We start from the raw sequence: 23,747 nt of genomic DNA on the forward strand, positions 1-23,747 counted from the left end.
AAGTCTGGGTTCGATTTTCAGCCAAGGCATACAGGAGAAGCGCCCATCTGCTCCTCCACCCCTCCCCCTCTCTTTCCTCTCTGTCTCTCTCTTCCCTTCCTGCAGTCAAGGCTCCACTGCAGTAGTTGGCCTGGGCACTGAGGATGGCTCCATGGCCTCCACCTTAGGCACTAGAATGGATCTGGCCACAATGGAGCAACGGCCCAGATAAACAGAGCATCGCCCCCCTGATGAGCATGCAGGGTGGATCCTGGTCAGGTGCATGCAGAAGTCTGTCCTCTCTGCCTCCCCACTTCTCACTTCAGAAAAATACAAAAAAAAAACACAAAAAAAACCCCAAAAAACTAAGTAACTGTTAAATCTAGCTGATAAATACTGGGGTTTCATTATACTATTTTGTTTATGTTGAGAACTTTAACATCCCAGGTCCACGCTCTAGCCACTGCACCACCACCGGTCAGGTAAAAAAATAAACATCTTTAAAAAATAAAAACAAAAACAAATGAAAAATTTGTTTTGAAAGAGGGAAGTAAAAAGAGATAAGAAGTATCAACTCACAGTTGTGTCACTTTAGTTGTTCACTGGTTGGCTTGACCTAGGGACTCAAGCATAGCTTGTGACCCCTTGCCCAACCCAGCAACCTTGAGCTCAAGCCAGTGATCCTGAGATCATGTTGATGATGATGACGCACTGAAGCCAGCAACTCCACGCTCAAGCTAGCGAGCCAGCATGCAAGCTAGATGAGCCCATGCTCAAGCCAGCGACCTCGGGGTTTTGAACATGGGACCTCAGAGTCCCAAGTCAATGCACTATCCACAAAGCCACCACTAGTCAAGCAAAACAAATAAAAAATTCTCATGAACCTGAAAGGGAACCCTAAAATCATTTATTAAAACCCAAGTCAAAATCCATTTTTAAAAAGGCAACATGCCTTGGATCTTCACCATAGAGATGTCAATACAGTATCTCTGCGCAGTATAGTTTTCTCTCTCTCTCTTTTAAAACAACACAAATGAGACATAACAAAATACAGTCTGTTGTCTTTAGAATCACTTTCATTTTTTCATTTCATAGTTTTTAAATAGCTTGGCATAATTTTATTTCAAATTGTATCGCCAATGTCACAATTAACATTTAATAAAAGATAATACTAATCATCCTAAGTCTAAATAAAAAGTACCAAAATAATTGCTAAAAATTAAAACCTACATTAACCTTTCCTAAAACCTTCGGAATGGTTCAGTGTTTCTATTACTATATTGATCCTTATGGGAGGAAAACTCACATCTTAGTCTTATACAACCAAAGCCTTCTCCAAAAAGCCGTAAGTTTTTTTCAACCCATTCTCACTATCTCCATGATCCTCACCTTTTCCTTACAACAGTAAATAGCAAGAAAGTGTCAGCCAAAGGTTTATTATCATTTTGCTTTTAGCAATAAATAGAGCAATATTTGTTACCTTCATTAACAACCCATCTGACCTGAAGGAGTACCTCTAAGAATACTCACTTTTAGTCAACATGGTAATGCAACAGCTAAATTGAGAAGTTTAAGAAAGTTATTGGAGTTTCAAATTCTGATAAACACAGGACTTCCATACGGCAGAATGAAAAAAAGCCGTTTTGCATTTTAACCTCATTTAACAATTGCATTGTGTTTCCATACTAGTAGAAAGCCTAGGGGGTTTGATTTTCGAGGAAGAAAAAAATTTTGGATATATATGTATTTTAAAGTAGATGAGTATATAATCATCCGCATTTGAGGTATAAGAATCTTAACTCTGGGGTTTACTGGCTAAATTATGGAAAATGATGAGCCTCAGTTTTTTTTTGTTTTTTTTTTAATTTTAGAGAGGAGAGAGAGAGAGAGAGAGAGAGAGAGAGAGAGAGAGAGAGGGAGGAGGGGTAGGGAGGAGCAGGAAGCATCAACTCCCATATGTGCCTTGACCAGGCAAGCCCAGGGTTTTGAACCGGCGACCTCAGCATTTCCAGGTCGAGGCTTTATCCACTGCACCACCACAGGTCAGGCGAGCCTCAGTCTTACAGAGTACTACTGATATAAAACCTTTCTTCAAATCTGGTTTCTTTCCTTAGCCTTTAAATTTTAATTTATAATGCTCCTAGCATTTGAATTTATGCCTTTCTCTTGAGCACATTCACTGAAACATTTATTTCTCTTCACAAAGATATCCTATTCTTCTCATTAACTTCTGAACATTTCAATGCAAATGGAAAAGTTATAAACATAAGCTAGTTTATGAAAACTGTAACCTAATTATCACCTAACTATACACATCATTTTGCAAACCATATGTTATCAGTTATAGATGAAAAGGTAGAATTAAAGAAGTTAACTGACTTGCCCAAGGTCACTTAGTGAGTAGTAGAAGCTGGGACCTGACCTTCTAAGTCTAATGACTTTGCCATTATATCACTTGCCTTCTAATAGGAAAAGAGGTTTCAACCCATCCAATTTGATGTATTTATTGATCTTTTAAAGCTGCTGTATGCTTTGCTATCTCTTCAATCAAGAAAAACAAATGTAGGTTAAAAAGCTGATTACGGAGAGTTTATAGGGGACAATGCTGATAAAAAAGGACCTGAATAAAACAAGTAATTGGAGATTAAATCCCCTACTTCTTTTTAAAAAAATCTATTATAACAATATTAGGAAAACAAAGATAAATCAAGTCGGAAGGCACTTGTGACCAGGGTTCAGGAAAAACTCAAAACCTCTTAAAGTGTCTTAAAAGATTAAACTTCCTACTTAATTAGTTTTAAAGTTTATTTCATCACTCTGAAAATCCGTCCAGGCATATGCACTTGGCCAGCCTTCACGAATCATGACTCTTCCCCTTATTCTGCAGGGGCCTTGCCGACCAGGCCTATGTCTCACGTATCTTCATAAACCCTAGCTCAGCACAGTGCCAGGCCCAGTTACTGATTAAGGGTTACCAAGCTCAAATGCTATCAGACTCATTTCCACCACACGCAGTAAATTGAAAATGTATAACTAAACCATCTTTATCCAAGTTTAGCCATTGTAATACTTGTACTGTAAAGTAAAAAGACTCATTTAGTACTTTTTGGTCAAGAGTCAGGAAAAATATAAACCATGACAGAGGGTAAATCTATTACTCTAGCTCTAATTATCTTGAGATCATTCCTATAAGTAAAACTGTTGGAACAGAGCGAGGGAAAGGTGCCAAGGAGATAGATATTTTAACTCTCAAATGAGTAGGTGAGAATTAAAGGGAGTTAAAAATATATATATACTAACTCATTAGCCTTCCGACATGTAATAAAATACAAGTATTGTAGAACTGACATGAAATCACTCAACTACACATCACTTATACCTCTATCATGCTCCCACCACTCAAAACAGCCTCTAAGAAACATCTTCACTATGTAACAGACTTTGTGCTAAGTCAGTGGTTTTTCAACTGGTCTGCAACAAGATTTTTAAAACATGCTCTACCTGACTATTTAGTCAGGGACAGTGCCTCTTTTCCTTTAGATTGTCAATTTAAAAAATGACAACAGCCAACACAATAGCCATCGACGGTGAATGGATCAAAATTATACCTATATTTTTTGTCAATCAGCAAAAATAAGATTTTTTGGTGTGCCACAAAATCTTAGTAATTAGTTTATGTGTGCCATGAAATGAAAATGGTTGAAAATCACTGTTAAGTGCTTCACATACTGCAATTAATTCTAACAAATTAATCTCACAGGAATTATCATTATGTTCTACAGATGAAGAAACTGAGGCACAAGTTGTTCAAGAAATTTGTGCAAGGAATTTATATCCAAGTAAGGCTAATAATAACTTACTTCTTAATTTTAGAACAGTTGTTAAGTTGTAAATCAACTGGGTCTCGTATAAACTAAATCTTGCCACATTCTATTAAAACTCTGATTTCCTCCCCCCCTTCAATTTTCCCTGCCTTTACTAATTTGTTTCACTTGAGAGTAAAAAACACAAATGATGTTTTCAATCATGAATTGAATGGCTAAAGTGATTAACTTCCAGAATTAGCAAATACATGTGCTTTGGCATCTTCAATAGTGGAACATTATTTTAATAAGCAGTTTAAAATATTTATGACCCTGGTTCCTCCATTATCTCTAGGAAATACAGGAAATCCTTTCATAGTCGTCTAATTTTTAAGGATGAAATTCCTAACATTAAAACGTATGCAAAAACAAACATGTTACTTGGCAAATAAAGAAAACCCATATAATTTTGTCACGAAAGACTACACTTAACAAAACTGGCCAAGCCACGTTTTTATCCTACTAGTTAATCACCCGACTTCCAAAATAAGTGAAAAGTAATGTGAAAATTTTAGCAGCGAAAAAAACTACAGAAAGCTACTAACTAGTACCAACTGGCTCTTAAGTTAATGCCAGGGGAGGGGCGGGGGGACGGGCACACTTTGAAGCTAATAACGCTGAGCTGCTGGTTCCCAGCGGGGATGTGATGTAATACTGGAGAGCCGCCGGAAGACGGGAAGGGATAGGCTGACAAAGGGAGCGCAGACGCCGGAGTGCGGGGTCAGCCTGCGACGGCAGGGAGCGGGGGAGGCACTGGGGAGAAGAGGCCATCTGCACCCAGGACCGCCGTCCCGGAGCGGGAGGTGGCCCGCCAGCCAGACCCGAGAGGACAGAGAGCACAGCAGCCCGGGCAGCGGTGCGACACCTGTCCTGCAGCCGGCAGGGGGCACAGCAGGCAGCGTGTCACGTGGAGTGGGCGCTACGGGAGCCGGGAGGGGAGCGTGCGGACGGAGAGGGGTCTCTCCCACCGCCAGAAAGACGACGTTACTCACAGGAGTCGCGGACTCTTCTTGCCCTGAGCCGGAGACGGGGGCTTCGCGCTCTGGGACTGCAGCCCTGGGCCGTCCGGAGGCCTGGCGCTGGGGCTGCTCCTCCGCCGGCGGGGATACTCGGCCTTCCTCCGACGGGACACAGCGGCGGCGGCGGCCGCAGCGGCCCGGCCCCGATCCCGTCCTCCCCTCAGCACGCGGCTGCTAGTGGTCCCCGCAGGCGCCGCCGCCGCCGCCAGGGGCTGTTGTTGGGGCTCCCCTGGAGCTGCCTTGTCCGCCGCCGCCTCTCCCCCTTCCTGGTCCTGCTGCTCCGGGGGTCTCGGCTCCTCTGTCTCCCCCGGCATCGGGGCTCGTCCGTCCCCCACCCCCTCGTCCCAGGCGGTGGAGGCGGAGGCGGCGGCGGCCGCGGCGCTGCTCCCCCCGCCCCCCGCCTTCCGGAGTCCTGCACACTCTCACTCAGCGCTCCTCTCTCCGCCCCCTCCCCTCCGCCCGGCTCCGAGGGTGCCCCCCCCGCCCCCTGCCACTCAAGGCTTGCTACCGCAGGCGTCGCGCGCGCGCCCGCGCCCGGAAAAACGCTCCGTGGACCAATCGAAGAGGAAGAACGGCTCTCGCCCCGCCCCTCTAAGGTCTCTCACGCAGCGACGTACTAGGTTCCCGCCCCCACCCCTTGCTTCAACCAATCAGGGAACGGCTCCAAGGGAGCGCGCGAGGTTTCCTTCCCTGCGTACCCGTTCTCACCGTTAAACGGCTGCGTCTCGCGACAATCCTAAAGTGACCTTTCCCCTTCTCCGTAATTCCACGCGTTCTAGGGGCAGTGGGAGGGGCGGGTCTAACGAGGAGGGTAGGGGTAAAAAAACGCACCTCTTTCCCCGCCTCGCGCGCTCCCTGAAGTGGCTGCGCGCGCACCTGCCTCCCTAAGGAACCGCTAATGCCACAAGGGCTCTTTCTATCCCTCCTTAAGCTACGGAAGTAGCCTCGACGTTCTTCTGCCTCCGCCCCGATACCACTTTCCTGTATGTGGCCTTTCTGTCCCCAGCGTTGCCAAGTCTTGCAGGGAGAAGAGAAAAAAAATTTTGAGCTGTCGCTTCTCCTTTAAGAAAAAAAGCCCCGTCGCTGCCGGATGAAAGTCTCAGGAAAAATGGCGGCGGTAGGACAGAGGCGGGGTCGTGAGGGCAAGGAGGACCCGCCTCTTTGCCGCATGCGCATGGTTAACTTGCCCGAAGGCATCCTGGGAGATGAAGTCCTACTTATTCGTTTTGGGAAAAAAGTTAGGAAACCAGAAGCAAGAGGTTGCTGGGAGTTTTTTTTACCGGGGCATGATGGGGAAAGTAGTTTAGTGTTTTCGCAGTCCCAGTATAATGTTCCTTGGAGGAACTGTTTCCGGGTTAAGGTCCCATGCCTGTGCAGATACTGGTGCAAAATTTGATCCTGTCAGGATTTCCTGGGAAGGTTTTCTATATTCTTTTTTCCCCTTGGCTTGGCGGAGCATTTCTTGGGTGCTCATGTAATAGCCCTTACCTTGGTTTTGGTTAGATAGCACCTCGTCTGGATGGGCTAGTGTTCATGTCTGCAATATTCGTCTTGTCTTACCCATCAACCTTTAGCAACTAGAGGTCAAGGACTGAATTTGGTTCTGTCGGGTTGTTAGGACCTATCCACCAATTATTTGATTAAAAAAAAATTTTTTTTAGTGAGAGGGAGGAGTGAGATTGGAAGCACTTTTAGTTATTCATTGATTCCTTCCTCATATGTGCCTTGAAGGGGGGATGGCGCTCCAGCCCAGCCAGTGACCCCCTTGCTCAAGCCAGCAACCTTTGGCTTCACATCAGTAATCTTGGGCTGGAGCCAGAGACCATGGGATCATTTCAATGATCCCACGGTCAAGCCAGTGACTGCACTCAAGCTGGCAAGCCTGTTCCAAATCAATGAACCGTGCTCAAGCTGGAGACCTCAAGGTTTCAAATCTGAGTACCTCAGCATCCCTGGTCAGTGCTCTGTCCACTGTGCCACCACCTGGTCAGGTTATTATTTTTAAGATTTTATTTATTGATTTTATAGGGAGGGCAGAATGAGAAGTATCAACCTGTGGTTGCTTCACTTTAGTTGTTCATTGCTTGTCATATGTACCTTGACCTTGTAGCAAGCCTGGGGTTTCGAATCAGAAACCTCAGCATTCCAGTTGGACACTATCCTCTGTGCCACCACAGGCCAGCCAGTATTTGATTCTTAATAAAAGTTTGTTTAAAGAATTGTGGAGTTGTATTTCTAGTATACATTGTGGAGAACAAGGAGCTAACGTCAACTGCTTGACTTGGCTGTGGTCCCTGGACTGAAGGGAAATTGTTAGCGTGACTAAAGTCACCAACCCAGAGAAACTGAAGGCCTTCAGGCGCCCTGCTCTGAACCACCTGCTTCTGTGGTTTTTAAATGTTTCTGCCACACAGGAAGCACAGTCAGATTAGCAACTTTGTCAGAATTTCTTTTCTGCCTGACAGCCGATGCAACTATTATAAATCGTCCTAATGTGATAAAAGGGAATTTCCATTTGCTTATCTACAAGTTACATTTGGTGATGGTACTGGGCCTCTGGCATTCCTTCCTTTTTCCTTTCAACTTTCATCCATTATAATCAAGGAACGATTTGCAGGACCACTTTTTTACCCCTAGAAAATAAAGCATCGGAGGAGGTAAAATGTCCAAAGAAAGCAGAGGGGAGCAAGATCTGAGCAATCCAATTATAGATTTCACGTTAATCATTCAGTTAAAGCTGCAGGTACAGCCCAATATTTGTAAGCCACGTGCTGAAGTGCATTTTTCCTTCTAGTGTTTTGTATCAGTTACTACTTCAAGTTAGGCAAATGTTTTCTATTTTCTATTGAGTGGTTTGCACTTCCATGGGCCTAATGGCATTTCAGTTGTAAAAATGGCATAGTGTGGATAGGAATTTTGTCAAACCCACATTCACAGTACGCAGGCTTTTGGAACAGCACTGACATCCAATGGCTGCTCAAAGTAATGCAGAGTAGGAATCTCCATTAAACCAAAATGTCTTCAGAGTCACTAGGGAATGGTGAGAGTGATTCCTTTAGACCAGTGGTATTCAACCTTTTTACACTCAGAGACCGATGAAAATAGAATTATTTCAGGTACCGCTAAGGCAGAAATAAATCACCCCGAGCATAAGCGCATTTGACTAAGATCATTGGGTCTACAATCTTCATGTAACATCAAGGTGGTTAACTCTTTTGCTGGCTGGCATGAAATTGAAATTTCTGATGGACCTGGTCCACAGACTGGGGGCTGAAAAACATTGCTTTAGACCACCAAAAAAACAAACAAACAAACAAACAAACAAAAACGACGGCCATGTTATAGAGGAAGGTTCATAGACTTTGAAGTTAAATGTGGATTACATCACCATAGAAAAGTTACCTATTAATTCAGTAACTTACTATTTCTTGAATCTATTTCATCACAGGTAAAAATAGGGGATAATATTTATTTCACAGGGTCATAATTATAGTTCTTTACATACTGCCTTCCTATAGTAGGCCTTTGTAAATGTTTCATTTTATTCAGGTAAGTAAAATCGGTTTAACAAAAGGTAAAAGTTAACGTCAGCATGACTTTTCAGAAAACTGCTGTAAAGCAATGTCACTAGGCAGGAACTGTACTTAATTGAGACATCTGCAGCTTAGCACCTGGGGTCTTAAAACTTCCAGTCTCATACTTTATGAACCCTGTAGTAGTTTGATGTTTGAACCATTGAAATAAACCAAGTCCCCGACCTGGTCAGTTGGCTCAATGGTAGAGCATTGACCCAGCATGTGAATGTCCTGGGTTCGATTCCTGGTCAGGGAACATAGGAAAAGTGCCCATCTGCTTCTCCATCCCTCCCCCTCTTGCTTCTCTCTCTCTCTCTCTTCCTCTCCTGCAGCCACGGCTCAGTTGGAGCGAGTTGGCCCTGAGCACTGAGTATGGCTCCATGGCCTCCACCTCAGGCTATAAGAAGAGCTTGGTTGTTGAACAACAAAGCAACTCCAAGATAAGCAGAGCATTGCCCCCTAGTGGGCTTGCTGGGTGGATCCTGGTCAGAGCACATGCAGGAATCTGTCTCTCTGACTCTCCTCCTCTTCACTGAATAAAAAAGAAAGAAACCAGGTCCCACCACCTCTACCACATTTAATGGATTTAAAATCTATTCAGGAACTCACATAAACAATTTCTGGATAACTGAATAAAAACAGCAAAATGAATTGGGTGCCGGTTAACTTGGATGGAAGTTTTATGAAGCAAACTATACCTCTGTGGCTCCCCAGGTTCATAAAAGAAAAACATTTTCTGGATGCAAAGTTGCAGTGGGATACCCACATGGGGAAAAATCACAAAAGCAGATCTGCCATATCCATGAGTTCAAGGTGAATTCTGGCATGTACTAGGTACTCAAATTTAAATTTTGAATCTTAATGCCCCTGGCCAATGTACCACCAGAATTCCAATTTTCCTGCCAACCTTTTTATGTCAGTCCCATTTTTAAAATTCTGACCTACAAAACAGAAAGAGAGAGAGAGAAAAAAAAAACGCAATCACCAAATCAAAAGAGAGGAAGTGCTAAGCAAATACAGGAACCAAAAAGGGTTATAGAGGCTGCTTCAGTCTGTCTCATTCAGTTCCTTTGCGGTCCTCTTCTTCAGCGCGGGCCAAAGCAGTTCCTCCTAATCTGTGGCACCAGAGAATCCTGGGCGTGTGACAATGGAAGAGTTGGGTGAGTGAGGAGCTTCTTGGAGGAGAAACTCTTAGGGAATAAAGGAGTAAAGATGTGGCTGCTATCTGCATGTGTGGTGGGTGTACTGCTAAGCAGATAGAAGGTAGTGCTGGAAGATTTGATTTTCACTTCTCTCCTGACCTCAGTCCGCCCAGAGTAAAGTGTGAGGAACTATGATTGGGGCAAATACAGGGTCACGGTTTTGGTGGCACAAAAGGCAAAGCATTTGATGCTAAAAACAGAAACTGCACAAATACTTTTGGACTGATTTGTGATTGAAATGGTCATTCTATTATGAGCATTTGCCCCTTGGGGGCTACTGGAGATCATAGAGTGATCACATAGTAGGCAACTGCAGAGATGTGATTTGGAGGGGGAAAGAAAGAAAAGAGTGAAGAGTGTTGTGAGGAGAAGGAACAGAAGTGCCACAGATTAAGAATTAGGGATTCACAAAGGCTTGGAAAAGGCCAGGGTACGTTCATTTGTTCTGTGGTTTAGTATGAAATCAAGACAACACAGCACTATAACTTCAGGGGTTTTTTTTGTTTGTTTGTTTGTTTTTTGGCTTGGCTTTTTATTCAGAGGAACTCTGAAGGAGCAGATAACTGTGGCCTGAAAATATAACACCACCTTTCATTCCAAAGCAATTAAAACCAGCAGTACAAGTATTGGCTACATGGCTTAGGAGAGATTCCTCATTGCAAAACTTTGGAGTAACGTAAGGTTTGTCATTGTTGGGAACTCATTCCGTATTCTTTGCCAACTTTTATTGCTGACATCCTTACTCATGCTGAGTCACTAAGCCAATTTCTATGCTGGATGAATTCCACAGTGTCTTGAGTTTTTGTTTTTATATATTTAAGGTACGTCCAAAGTGGAAACAATGACAAAAAAAATCTTGCATATTGTCTTTTTAAAAAGTTGTTTGGAGTGCAATTTGAGAACTGGAGGAACAGATGAAGGGAGGCAAATGACAGGAGAAAAGAGGAAAAGTGGTGTTTGGTAAATACGTACTGAACTGTTTTGGAGGAATAGTTTATGTTGAGACTGGAGGTAGAAGCCAAGTTCTTATCCTGTATTGGGCAATTTCACATTTCTACCTGAATTTCACTAGAATCCAGCTCTGCTTTTTTTCACTTTTATTTTACGGATACCTAATGGCCTTCATGCAGGTAATTCAAAAAGGAACTTCATACTTTTTCAGTGACTTAAGCTAAAACTAGACATTTTTACATATGTCAATCATTTTAGTGTCTAAAGCCATCCTCTAAAGTGAGTATTATCCACTTTTTTTTCCAAGATGAGAAAACTAAGAAAAACAAAATAACTAGTTCAACGTCACGCTCAGGAGCACTCGATACCAAAATGAACTAAGCTACAAGGTTTTCTACTACTTTAGAAATGTGTTGGCTCGGGTGTTCTGGCGGATAGAACAACCCAGATAATGAAAACATTAAAAAAAAATAGATTTGCACAGTTTTGCATTTCCTGAGTGAGATGAATGGTAGAGAATTCTGGTCCAGAAGATAGAAAGTATCATGCAACCTGGAAGGAAACATTTCTGTAGATGATTCAGGTGGCTAAACCTCAACCATTCCTTCCAATTGTTGTCAGCCCAGTCGCCACTCTAAAGACCTAGGGCAGGTCTCGCTTCCTGCCGTGGAGGAGTAGAGTGGGGGACAGGTGGGCACAGGCCGGCCCAGCCCGTAGATCCTCTCTGCATCCCTCCTGACATGTGCATGCTAGATAAAGGGAAACTGGTAGCAGACTTTGGCTCCGGATGAAATCATTACCAATCCAATGAGACCCCCCAAGAAACCCACTTTACCAATGCTTTCATTTTAACACCGATAATTATATGATTCCTCAGATGAAGGGCTCCAGAGAAGACTGTAGTAGAGTTTTCAATCTAGAGTTCCCCACCTCCAGTCATCCCGTATTTGTCATATTGAAATTCGTCATCTTCAAATTACAGAATCTGGCAAAAGGCAAGATAAACTTGGGGTGTCGGGGATATGTGCACTCAGGAAACAGGAAGAGGAAGGCCTGTTTTGTGACCTAGACAGGCCCAGACAGGAGAGTTTCAATACCTTTCAGTCTAGTGGGTCCTTCTAAGCCCGGCCTTCTATTAGTGGTATGGTTTGTTTCTCTTCTAGAGGGTCTCCCTTGTCTTCTAATATTTATTTAAAATGCCTTTTTATTTTGAATCCAAGAAGATCCATGACTTCTGTTTGGAGCACAGTTTAGAAAATAGATAAGAAAGGAGCTGTATCTTAATAGAAAGTTATAGACTAAAAATTTGGAATTCAGAATTTTGGCATTCAGTCTAGCTAGTAAAGTTGTGAAAAAGGAAGTTTTACTTTCTCTTTCTACCTCAGTTTTGTTTTCTTTTTTTAAATTTTAAAACCATTTTATTGGACAGAACTTTAAAATATGCAAAGGTAAATAGTTTAATGAAATTAGATGTACCCATCAACGAGTTTAAACAATCAAATCCTGTCCAATCTTATTTCATTTATAAACCCACTCATTCTTTTAATTCCAGTATTATTTTAAAGCAAGTTCAGATGTTACATAATTTCATTTGTAAATATTTCAGGATAATTTCTAAAATAAATATATATATTTAACAAATAACCATGATACCATTATCACAGCCACAAAATCTTTAATAGTAATTCCTTAATATTATGAAATACTATTATCACACCAAAATATTAACAGAAATTATCAAACGTCCTTATACCTAAAATAAATTAATAGCATTTACTTAATATTATTGAATATATAGTCAGTCTTAATATTCTTCATTGTTTCTTTTCTGTTTGCTTGTTTACTTTTTTATTTTTTTATGCTCATATCATTTTAGTTAGGGTTCATATACTGAAATTAGTTATGTCTCTAAAACCTTCTTAATCTATTGGTTCACTCTCCATTTCTTTATTCATTATAATTTATTTATTGAAAGGTAATATTCTCTGAATAACTTAGGGAAAATTCTCTATGCTCAGTTTTCTTATCTCTAAAACAGCACAGACAGTTCAATATTGTTCTGAGATGGATGATTTAATTAGGTTTATCAGGGTATTAGTTAATAAAATTTATAGGTTTTAAAGTATGCAATTCTGTAATACATCATCTGAATATGGCATTGTTTACCATCCAAAATCAAATATCCTTTTGTCACAATATATTTGACCCTCTTTGCCCTTTACTGCCTCCTCCCACCCCTATTCCCTCTAGTAACCACCAAACTGTCGTCTGTGTCTATGAGTTTTTGTTGTTTGTCTTGTTTGTTCATTTGTTGCTTTCAGTTTTATATCCCACAGATGAAAAAAAATCTGTAGATATCGTTTGTAAGAAATGATTAGATCTTTTCTTATGACATTAAGAAATATCCATCCCCCCAACATCTGAAATAATTAAAAATGTTTTTTAAATAATGTGTGAAGTTCAAAATTTGAGGGATTCTGAGCTAGGCAGATCCTTAGAAATAATAAAATCCAGTATCTTGCAAACTTTTAAAAACCTGTGGTAAGGAAATCACTAGAGATCCACTAATGGGTCTTGACCCACAATTTAAAAAGTACTACTGTACTATAATTGTTTCATTATGTAGATAAAGAAACAGTTTCAGAGAAGAACTTTATGCCCTAGTGACCGAGAGAATTTATGTGAGAATGAGAACTAGAATTTCTGACTTGAAGTTAGTGCAGGGATTGGAAATCAGATTGCCCAGGGTCAGACAGCCATGGTCTGAACCCAGTAACAATGTGAACTTAAACAATTTATTTGGCAATTTCTTGATCTACAAAATAAAGACAATTATCACTTGCCTCAAAGAATTACGATGATTAAAATATGTAAATTCCTTACCTTAGTGCCTATCATATATTAATTTTTACTAATTGTTATTAATTTCATCCTAACAGAAAAGTAATACTGTAATGCTTGTAAAGTCCATTGCTTTTCCTAAGAAAATAAAAAGGAAACAATCTCAACTATTTGGATTGTGAAATCTTGCTTGATTTTGTAATATTTGTTTTCGTCCCAATCTCCTTTGCCTCCACACCCTAAAAGGCAGAATACTTATACTCTTCTTTGAGAATTGTGTTATGTGCTTGGGACAGAAAGAGTAAAAAAATCATCATCAAGCTTAAGATTAAATGTTACTGTCCTGGTATATTTTTAAAAAACTATAATATAATTACTTGTATTTTTCTAATAGGAAAAAAATATGTAGAATATACTATTTTCTAATTAGGGATCTTTATGAGTGACCCACCCCAAATAAATGATAAAAATTAATACCCTGAAATAAAATAAGTCAAATTATAAGAAAGACTATGAAATTGAGTGCAACCATAGGAACTAAGAAATAGGCCACAATATGTTGAGGCTTTAAATATCTGGCAGAATAGACCACATTCTAGAAGTAAAATAAGGAGTAAGGGAAGATGTTTGAAGGAAAATAACCTCAACCTGACAGAAGATGAAGATGAATAGAGGAGGGGGGGTGCTATTAAAGGGGAGAATTATTCAAGAAGACTTCCCTAGCCTATACTTACTCCCTTGTATGTGATGATATAGATGCGTTATTGGATGAACTGGAACGCTCCAGCCTCCAGGACAGCGGTGAATACTCCAGCCCGGCTCCTCTTCCCGTGGACCAGCATTCCAGAAAGGAGGGTGACCATGCTGAGACTGCGGATATCCCTTCTGCTCAGGATAACACAAGCCCCTTTCTGGTAACATTTCATTTACTGGAGCGCCTTGCATATAGATGTTTGAGTGTTTTCTGAAAGTCAATTGTGTCTTACACAAAATAGTGTGAAAGGACAATTACATATCCAAGAAAGAGAAGGAAAAAATCCTTTAATGCTATCGTAAAGGTGGTTGGTTTTGGAAAGTAGAGGAGATTGAGAGAATCATAATAAAAGAATAAGCCTTTGAGAACTACTTTTTTTCCCTAATGAGGGCATGGTAATAAAGTATTCTCTAGTTTGCTTGGGGTATTCTGATATTACTGTCTATAAAGCCAGAGATTACCTAGGCAAAGCCAGGTGGCAGCTCAGACAAATATTTTCAGGGTGACATTTTTGGGTCACCACTTTGCAGGTCTTATTTTCTGCTGCATGTGTTAAGAAATTCAGTTATTGTTATAGCCAGAGATAACGAAGCTCTAGGAAACCCACATGAACAAACCAAACTTATGAAATATAATGTTTTTATAAACACCAGAAATCCAATTTATGTTTCTGATTAGAGTTAAAATTGCCATGTATAACAGATGCTAGTCTTCTCTGATATGTGTGTTCCCTTTCTATGAATAAGTCTACGAGCACCTACTTTATAATTAGAAGGTTGCTTGATAAGAATGGAATTAGTGTAAGAGGAATTAAGTAGATGCTCTTCAGATCTGGTATTTTTTAACTGTGGCATTTGGACATGAAATCCCCAGTGGCACATATCCAGAATTTGAGCCCATGGGTAGGTTCCCCCTTTAATTGTTCTTCTTTTCAGCCACCCAAATAGTTTTGAGGATGCACATGTATCTCTCTCCTATGGAGCTATTGTCTTGTTCTCACAGCTAGAGTATAGCCATAGGTCCCTAGTTGGCCTTCTACCCCTGCACCCTGTAATTTATCTCAAAATAGCAGCCAGGGTGATCCTGTAAAACTTAAATCAGATCATGTCACATTTCTACTCAGAATTCCCATCTCGTTTGGAGTCAAAGTCCTTTTACCCCCAAATTTCCCTGTTTCATGAAGTTTTCTTATTAGAATGTATTGTATACTAAAGTATGCCAAAATCACTGATTCAAAAGAAGATATGCACCTACATGTTTATTGAGACATTGTTTACAATAACGAAGATCTGGAAACAGCTCAAATGTCCATCAGTGGACAAGTGGATAAAAAAAGCTGTGGTACATATACGCAATGGAATAATATGTGGTCATGAAAAAGAAGGAAATCTTACCTTTTGCGATGGCATGGGTGGACCTGGAGATTATTATGCTAATGAAATAAGCCAGGCAGAGAAAGACAAATATCATATGATCTCACATATATGTGGAATCCAATGAACAAAGTGAACTGAGGAATGGAATAGAGACAGAGGCGGGGTCACAGGGAGCAGAGGGACAGCTGTCAGAGGGAAGAAGGATGAGGGGATGGGATCAGAGAAGGTGAAGGGATTAGTGAAATTATATATACATAACACAGAGATACAGATAACAGGACAACAAATCCCAGAGGGAAGGGGGAAGGAAGTTAGAGGGAGGGGGGCAAATGGGGTATAAATAGGGACACGGGGTGGGGGTGACAGTGTTATATTTAGTGGGATACTTGAATCCATGTTAACACAATAAGTTAAAATTAATAAAAATCTTAAAAAACACACACAAAAAATAAAGTGTACCAGCATGGGTTAATAGACCTCCCTGAGGTTCTTCTGGCTTCTTTTATGGTCTCGAGTAGTAGTATATAAAACACACATGTAGAGTACAGAATTCTTACTTTATTATAGCTAAATCCAAAACATGACTAATGACACCTCATCTCTCTATGCCTGATCCTGTGCAGACAAACCTAAGTGATAGCACCCTTCCGGGATTAATATGCAAGGTTCTGGTTATTAAAACCGAGAGCTCATGCACAGCAGTCAGAACCAGGCCATTTCTGTGGCTTTGATGGTGGTAGGAAAATTTTACAGGGTTTTTCCCCCTGCTAGCCACTATAGCACCATTCATGCCCTGCCATGTTCCCCTTGGTGACCTCCGAGATGCTTCGATCCTCCTCAGGATCAGAAAGAAAAATAAGAAATTGTGGCTTAATGTTGAACAAATTCTAAATTCTGTTTAGGAAATAGAAACTAGGCATTATTGCCATGGAATGTAGTATCAAAGTGTTTATGTGAAAGCAGTTTAGTCATTAATTGTATGTTTTAGTACTTGCTAATGTTTTTGCAATAAACACATCCAGCAACATTTGGCTCAACATAAAACCAAAACCCCGGTAGAGCGTCGGCCTAGCGTGCGGAGGACCCGGGTTCGATTCCCGGCCAGGGCACACAGGAGAAGCGCCCATTTGCTTCTCCACCCCTCCGCCGCGCTTTCCTCACTGTCTCTCTCTTCCCCTCCCGCAGCCAAGGCTCCATTGGAGCAAAGATGGCCCGGGCGCTGGGGATGGCTCTGTGGCCTTTGCCCCAGGCGCTAGAGTGGCTCTGGTCGCAACATGGCGACGCCCAGGATGGGCAGAGCATCGCCCCCTGGTGGGCAGAGCGTCGCCCCTGGTGGGCGTGCCGGGTGTATCCCGGTCGGGCGCATGCGGGAGTCTGTCTGACTGTCTCTCCCTGTTTCCAGCTTCAGAAAAATGGAAAAAAAAAAAAAAAAAAAAAAAAAAACCCAAACTACACGATTACCTTTCACAAGAACCTTGACAATGGGTGTGTAATTTGCACTAAATATTTGTCAACATTTACTGTCCACTATGGAGGTAAGTAGAGATACCATTGTGCCTGTGAAAACTAGAAGACACAGATATGATAAAGAGGCATCAGCATCTACTTCACAAGTGCAGTTAATTTAAGAGTGTACACAAGGATGCTGACTCGACGCGTGCAGCCGCAGGAGGTGTGTTGACATGTCACCGTGAAACACACCTATCCATGGGGTCAGGTGACGCTTTTAAGTTAAATCTGCTCATTTTCCATTCTGTGTTTTCTTGTGCCTGGAAGGAAAGTGAACTGGTGATAATGATGGAGTTGATTTCCTTTGCAAACCATCAGATAAGGTCAGATTGATATCGGTGTCATCAGAGGCCTCTGTTAGAGAACTTATTAATGCCAAAATGATTTCATTTTTTTCATCCAATGTAGGGTATCAAAATAAAGTAGAAGTTTACTCTTCTGTCAAAAATGAAACATCTGACATTGTTAATGCCATTGTGAATTTAGTTGAAAAGCTCAACAGTGAAGATAAAATATTATTTTTTTGGGGGGGTTGATCGTGTGAATACAAATTTCAGCGAAGAATAATATTGTGGTAAAATCAGTGTTCTTACATACTAAAAAAAATGTACTTGGAATTGAATTGGTTGTGATGCGCACCAGATAGATAGATAGATACGAAGATAGATAGATAGATAGATAGATAGATAGATAGATAGATAGATAGATAGATAGATAGATAGAAATAGAGATACATATATATGCTATAGATATCATCTGCAAATTTTTTGTGACAGAGCTGATGTTGAATCTCAAAGTATGTCAGCATGGCAGTACATATTATCTCTCTGTATTCCCTGTCATTGGTTGGATTTTAGAAATGCTTGAGGCTTTGAAAATTCACTCTGTAAAACAACCTAGGTTTAGGTCAAAGTATGTGCAGAATCAGTTGGAAATATTTCACCAAATAGTCAACAAAAGTAGCACGAAAATTTAGCTTTTGAAGCTGTTAGCGAGTTGTAATTATTATAAAACAAAACTTGCAAGAAGGAAGTTCAAATTTCTGCCTACAGAAACCAGGGAAGAATTGAATAAGAATTTACTTGTTACTTTTTAAAATAGTATATCCTATAAATTATTTTCAGTAGCCTCTTCCCCTCGCAAGAGTGTTCCCAGTTTGAACAATAAATAAATGATGTGGTCACCTTGCTCGTGTGCTTTGACCTTTTTACTCTTTGCCCCTGTTTCTCTTTCCCTGGTTCTGTCTGCTCAGGCCACAGTGGCTTCTTTTCCATTCCCAAATGCTCTAGGGTGCTCGACCTCTGCTCATTCTACCTGGACCAGGTTACTGCTAATATCTGCCAACTTTCTCACTTCCTATCAGGCCTTGTTCAAAAGGCCCTTTCCCAGTGAGTCCTTCCTGATCAACATTATCTATCTATCTATCTATCTATCTATCTATCTATCTATCTATCTATCTATCTTTCATCTATCTATCTGTATGTATTTTTTATTTTAATTACAGTTGACATCTAAGATTATATTAGTGTCAGGTGTATTGTGTCCTGGTTAGACCCGTGATGGTGAATCTATTACACGCGTGTCAGCACTGACACGCGTAGCCATTTTCGATGACAGCCAGCCACATGTGGCCACATACCAGAGAAGTATGGGGCCACATGCCGAGAAGGACGTTTCATCCTCAGCTCCTACACGGCCAGGTGCTGTAGCCGACGATCAAACAGTAGCTGGCACTCTGTGTGGGAGGTCTGTAGGCCAAAACAACAGAACTCCAGCACAGAGCATCTAGTTCTGGGACTTCCAGTTAGGCTGTTAGGGGATCTTTGACCTCACTTCTAGCCGGTGGAGCAGGAAGCAGCAGAATGCTGCGGGGGACGCATCTCTGGGGGCCCTGTGATCGCCATTACCAGCAACCACATAACCACAGCAACCATCATCCAATCTACTGTTCTGGGGTGTTGTGGATTTCTAATTGACCATCACTACTGAGATAAGTGAGGGGGAGGCTGGGAGAGACTAGGGCCTATGCTACGGTTGCCGTTTCCTGCCATTAGAAATAGCGGCAGCCATCTTAATTTACATAAGATGTAACTTGCAGAATTTCAAGACAGCATCTGGGATCAGGTGTTTGTCAACTTGAGGTCTAAAGCTTGATAATCTGGAAAGGTGCTGCTTGGAGAATCAAGAGGAGTGCCACTATGAACAGGAAATTTGAAGTGCCTGGAACTGATTACCAGACACTTTTAGCACCCTGAAAAATATAGCAATGGCTTTACTCACAATTTTTCCCTCTACGTACTTTTGTGAGACCTTATTCTCAGCGTTAAATAATATCAAAACCAACAAAAGAAACATATTGACAGATGAAGTTAGTAGCGCTTGCTTGGGCTTGAAGTGTACAAAATACCAACCTTCAATTGAAGATTTAGCCAATGAAATTCAGCAACAAAAAAGTCATTAATAGGCAGGTTAGTTAAAGAATTCCCCTCCCCCTCACTTATCTTAGTTCACGGCACTCCACACAAGTTAAATAATATCAAGACCAATAAAAGAAACCAACTGAAAGATGAACAAAGAAGTCACTAAGCATAAGTTAAATAATTAGTTTTTGATTTATTAAATACAGTTATATATTACAATTATACACATTTGTTATTTAAACTATAAATATCGTGAAATTACGGGTTTTTTCTCGAAGTGACACACCACCCGAGTTATGCTTGGTTTTTTGGCAAATTCTGACACACCAAGCTCAAAAGATTGCCCATCACTGGGTTAGACAATTGTGTAACTTATGAAGTGATCCCTGCTAAGTCTAGTCCCCACATGGCACCATACATAGTTATTACAATAGTAGTGACTGTATTCCCTATGCTGCACTTTACATCTCCATGAATATTTTGTATTTCTTTTCCGCTTTTTTAAGTTTAATTAAAAATTTTTTTCATATACAGTTTACATTCAGTATTATTTTGTATTAGTTGCAAGTGTACAGCAGAGTGGCTAGACAATCATATACTTTACAAAGTATTTCCCCAATATTTCTAGTACCCAACTGGCACCATATAATATTATTGTAATTATAATAATATTACAGTATTATTAACTATATTTCATATGCTGTACTTTACACCCCCATGACTGTTTTATAACTACCGATCTGTACTTCTTCATCCCTTCACCTTTTCCACCCAGTCCTCGAATCCCCTTTCCCTCTGGCAACCCTCAGTCTGTTCTCTGTGTCTATGAGTCTGTTTCTGTCCTGTTTGCTCATTTATATTGTTCTTTAGATTCCATGTGTTTGTCTTTCTCTGACTGACTTATTTCACTTAGCACAATACCTTCTTGATTCATGGATGCTATCAGAAATACTAAGATCTCTTTCTTTTTATGCAGAGTAATGTTCCATTGTATATATGTGCCACTACTTTTTTACCCACTTGGCTATTGATTGAACACTTGGGTTGCTTTCATAGCTTGGCTATTGTAAATAATGCTGCAGTGAACATTGAGGTGCATATATAGTGTCTTCGGTTTCTTCAGATATATAACCAGAAGTAGAATTGTAGGGTCATAAGGCAGTTCCATTTATATTTTTTGAGCAACCCCCATACTGCTTTCCACAGTGGCTGCACCAGTCTGCATTCCCACTAGCAGTGCACAAGGGTTTTGTTTTCTCACACATCATTGCCAGCACTTGTTTGTTGATTTATTGATGATAGACATTCTGACAGATGTGAGGTGATATCTGATTGTGGTTTTAATTTGCATCTCTCTGATGATTAGTCATGTTAAGCATCTTGTTATATGTCTATCAGCCATCTGTGTTTCTTCTTTGGAAAAGTGTTTATTCAAGTCCTTTGTTCATTTTTAATTGCATTGTTTTTTGTTGTTGAGTTGTATGTGTTCTTTATGAATTTTGGATATTAATCTTTTTTCAGATGTACTGTTGGCTAATATGTTCTTTCATTTGGTGGGTTTTCTTTTTATTTTGTTATGGTTTCCTTTGCTGTGCAAAAATTTTTTAGTTTGATGTAGTCTCATTTGTTATTTTTTTTCATTTTTCTAGCCTGAGGAGATATATCAGAAAAAAAAAGTATTACAAAGAGAAATGTTTGACGTTTTACTGCCTATGTTTTCATGGTAGGAAGTCAATTTGTATTTCTTAATGCCCCTCCCAACTGGGAACCATCAGTTTGTTCTCTATATCTATGAGTTTGTTTCTGTTTTGTTTGTTAGCTTATTTTGTTTTTAAATTCCACATATGAGTGAAATCATACAGTATTTGTCTTCCTCTGTCTGACTTAGTTCACTTAGTGTAATAACCTCTGGGGCCATCCATGCTGTCATAAATGGTAAGAGTTCATACTTTTTTATTGTGATCACTGTATTTATAATTGCCATTTCTTCTGCATTTTCTATCTCCCACCCCTGATTAATTTCACATTTGAATTAATTTCTTACATATTGATTCATTTATTATCTATTCATATTATCATTTATTATTTTTCACAATCTAATACCCTGAGTAGACAATTTTTGCTTGCTTGTTTTTTTGTTGTTGTGTTTTTTTACTGCTACATCTCTAGTCCTGATACGTGACAGGAACTAATTAGCTGTTCAAAAAATAAATGAGTTGCTAGTCAACTACTCTTTAGAGTCGCACATTATTTCTTCTGGTATGTTAAATTTAATTGTGTTATGGCCTTCCCTTTGTTACCATCCCATCTATAAAGGGGGCTTTGCTCTCGCTCATTTTGTGTGTTTTATGCTTTCTATCTGAGTACTTCTCAATTTCAGTGCTTTTAGGGCACGTGGGGGGCACTATTTGTTCACATGGCAGTTACTGTGCATAGGATTTGCCTCTCTCTGTGAGGTGGCTGGTATTCCCCTGCCTTGTGGAAGGGCATCTCAGAGACACACTAGTTATCAATTCCCCTTTAGAAGTTAAAAACATTCTCTAAATCAGGGTGTAGATAAGCGCCAACATTCTACTAACAGAAATTCATTCTTTCCTCTGTCATTCTGTCTTAGGCGCAGCTCGTGTACACTAGCAATATCCAGGAGCCCTACAGGTATTATTATTATTATTATTATTATTAAATACTTTGATAACAGTTATCTGTATTTGGACAATAATTTGCTTAGAGCCCCTACTACTCTCCTCTTCTTTCGATAGTCTTTGAGCAGAGGTGGAATTCTGCCAAGCTGATAGGGCAATTTCTCAAGGTACCTTTTAGATGGGTGTCCAGGCTGAAGGGCTCTGCTGTTTCCTTCACCACCTGAAAAAGTATAAATAGTTTAAATCATCGCAGCTGTTCTGGCTCAGCTATTCCAAGTCACAAAAGGGAAAACACCAAATGAAATTTCAGCAAGAAGTTAATAAAACCAGAGCTAGGATCAGAGTTGAACTAAGACAGTGGGTCTATATGGCAGACAAATGAATATAGACTTCTTTCTATACTTGCTCAAAATTTATTTAGTGAATGAAAGGATTGCTTTTTTACAAAAGTTACAGATTGAAACAGATTCCTTTTCTAAATAATTTCTACTGGCCAGAGAAGAGCTGACAGTCTGAAAAAATAAGAAGACCACTTTCCTTGTTCTGTCTTCAGTTATAGCTTGCAACTTTAAAAATCAGACTACGTTCTGGGAAACAAAGTAAAGGACTTGAGATAGTAAGGGCTTATGCTTGGCAAAGAGAACTACCCCACGCCTTATTTGGTTTCAGAATCGCAGCCAAGAGTGTACATATGATGCCAAAATAAGGAAAGGACCTCTGCTATCAAAAAGTCTTTTTATAACTTCCCACTTGAGGACACTTACTATTTTGATGGGCTGGAGGCCAACTTATTGATACAATTGCTAGTTTATTCCAGTTCCAGGAAGTTGCTTGGTGGACATTCCCCCTAGACCAGTGGTCCCCAAACTTTTTTGGGCCACAGACCGGTTTAATGTAAGAAAATATTTTCACGAATCAGCCTTTAGGGTGGGATGAATAAATGTATCATGTGACCGAGACAAGCATCAAGAGTGAGTCTTAGACGATGTAACAAAGAGAATCTGGTCATTTTTTAAAAATAAAACATCGTTCAGACTTAAATATAAATAAAACGGAAATAATGTAAGTTATTTATTCTTTCTCTGTGGACCGGTACCAAATGGCCCACGGACTGGTACCGGTCCGAGGTCCGGGGGTTCCTGTCCAACCCTTTGTAAAAAAAAAAAAAAAAGAAGGAAGAAAGGAAAGAAGGTAGGAATGAAGTGAGGGAAGAAGGGAGAAAGGGAGAAAGAAAGAGAGAGAGAGAAAGAAAGAGGAAGAGAGAGAGAGAGAGAGAGAAAGAAAAAAGAAAGAAAGAAAGAAAGAAGAAAGAAAGAAGAAAGAAAGAAAGAAAGAAAGAAAGAAAGAAAGAAAGAAAGAAAGAAAGAAAGAAAGAAAGAAAGAAAGAAGGAAAGAAAGAAAGAAAGAGAGAAAGAAGAAACCAAAGGAAAACAACAACAGCAAACAGTGTCTGGCACACAATAGGCTCACAGTAAATGTTTGACTTTTTTAAATCCAACAGGAACACTGAAGAACATATGAACATATAAAATAAAAACCAGACCAACCGACAGCCATTTCCTGTTGACCTAGCAGAGTGATCACTGATACTGACTTATCTCTACGCCCTCTGCCGT

The 23,747-nt window shown here is 40.3% G+C and overlaps 2 protein-coding genes across 3 annotated transcripts in view; one reads left to right on the forward strand and one right to left on the reverse strand.

Annotated features, from left to right (window-relative positions):
• The window catches only part of ZFP91 (ZFP91 zinc finger protein, atypical E3 ubiquitin ligase), a 33,825-nt gene extending 28,519 nt beyond the window's left edge, over window positions 1-5,306 (reverse strand). For both annotated transcript variants that reach the window (XM_066361446.1, XM_066361439.1), the window contains exon 1: window positions 4,835-5,306. In XM_066361446.1, the coding sequence (XP_066217543.1) occupies window positions 4,835-5,175 (341 nt within the window). In that variant the 5' untranslated portion in view covers window positions 5,176-5,306. The remainder of the gene's footprint in view (window positions 1-4,834) is intronic.
• Window positions 5,307-9,461: 4,155 nt separating this feature from the next.
• Window positions 9,462-23,747, forward strand: part of LPXN (leupaxin) — a 42,272-nt gene continuing 27,986 nt past the window's right edge. The window contains exons 1-3 of the mRNA XM_066360411.1: window positions 9,462-9,596; window positions 14,187-14,344; window positions 22,104-22,144. Of these exons, the coding sequence (XP_066216508.1) occupies window positions 9,584-9,596; window positions 14,187-14,344; window positions 22,104-22,144 (212 nt within the window). The 5' untranslated portion in view covers window positions 9,462-9,583. The remainder of the gene's footprint in view (window positions 9,597-14,186; window positions 14,345-22,103; window positions 22,145-23,747) is intronic.

This window comes from Saccopteryx leptura, chromosome 1 (genome assembly GCF_036850995.1).
Source record: "Saccopteryx leptura isolate mSacLep1 chromosome 1, mSacLep1_pri_phased_curated, whole genome shotgun sequence".
NCBI classification, from domain to species: Eukaryota; Metazoa; Chordata; class Mammalia; order Chiroptera; family Emballonuridae; genus Saccopteryx; species Saccopteryx leptura.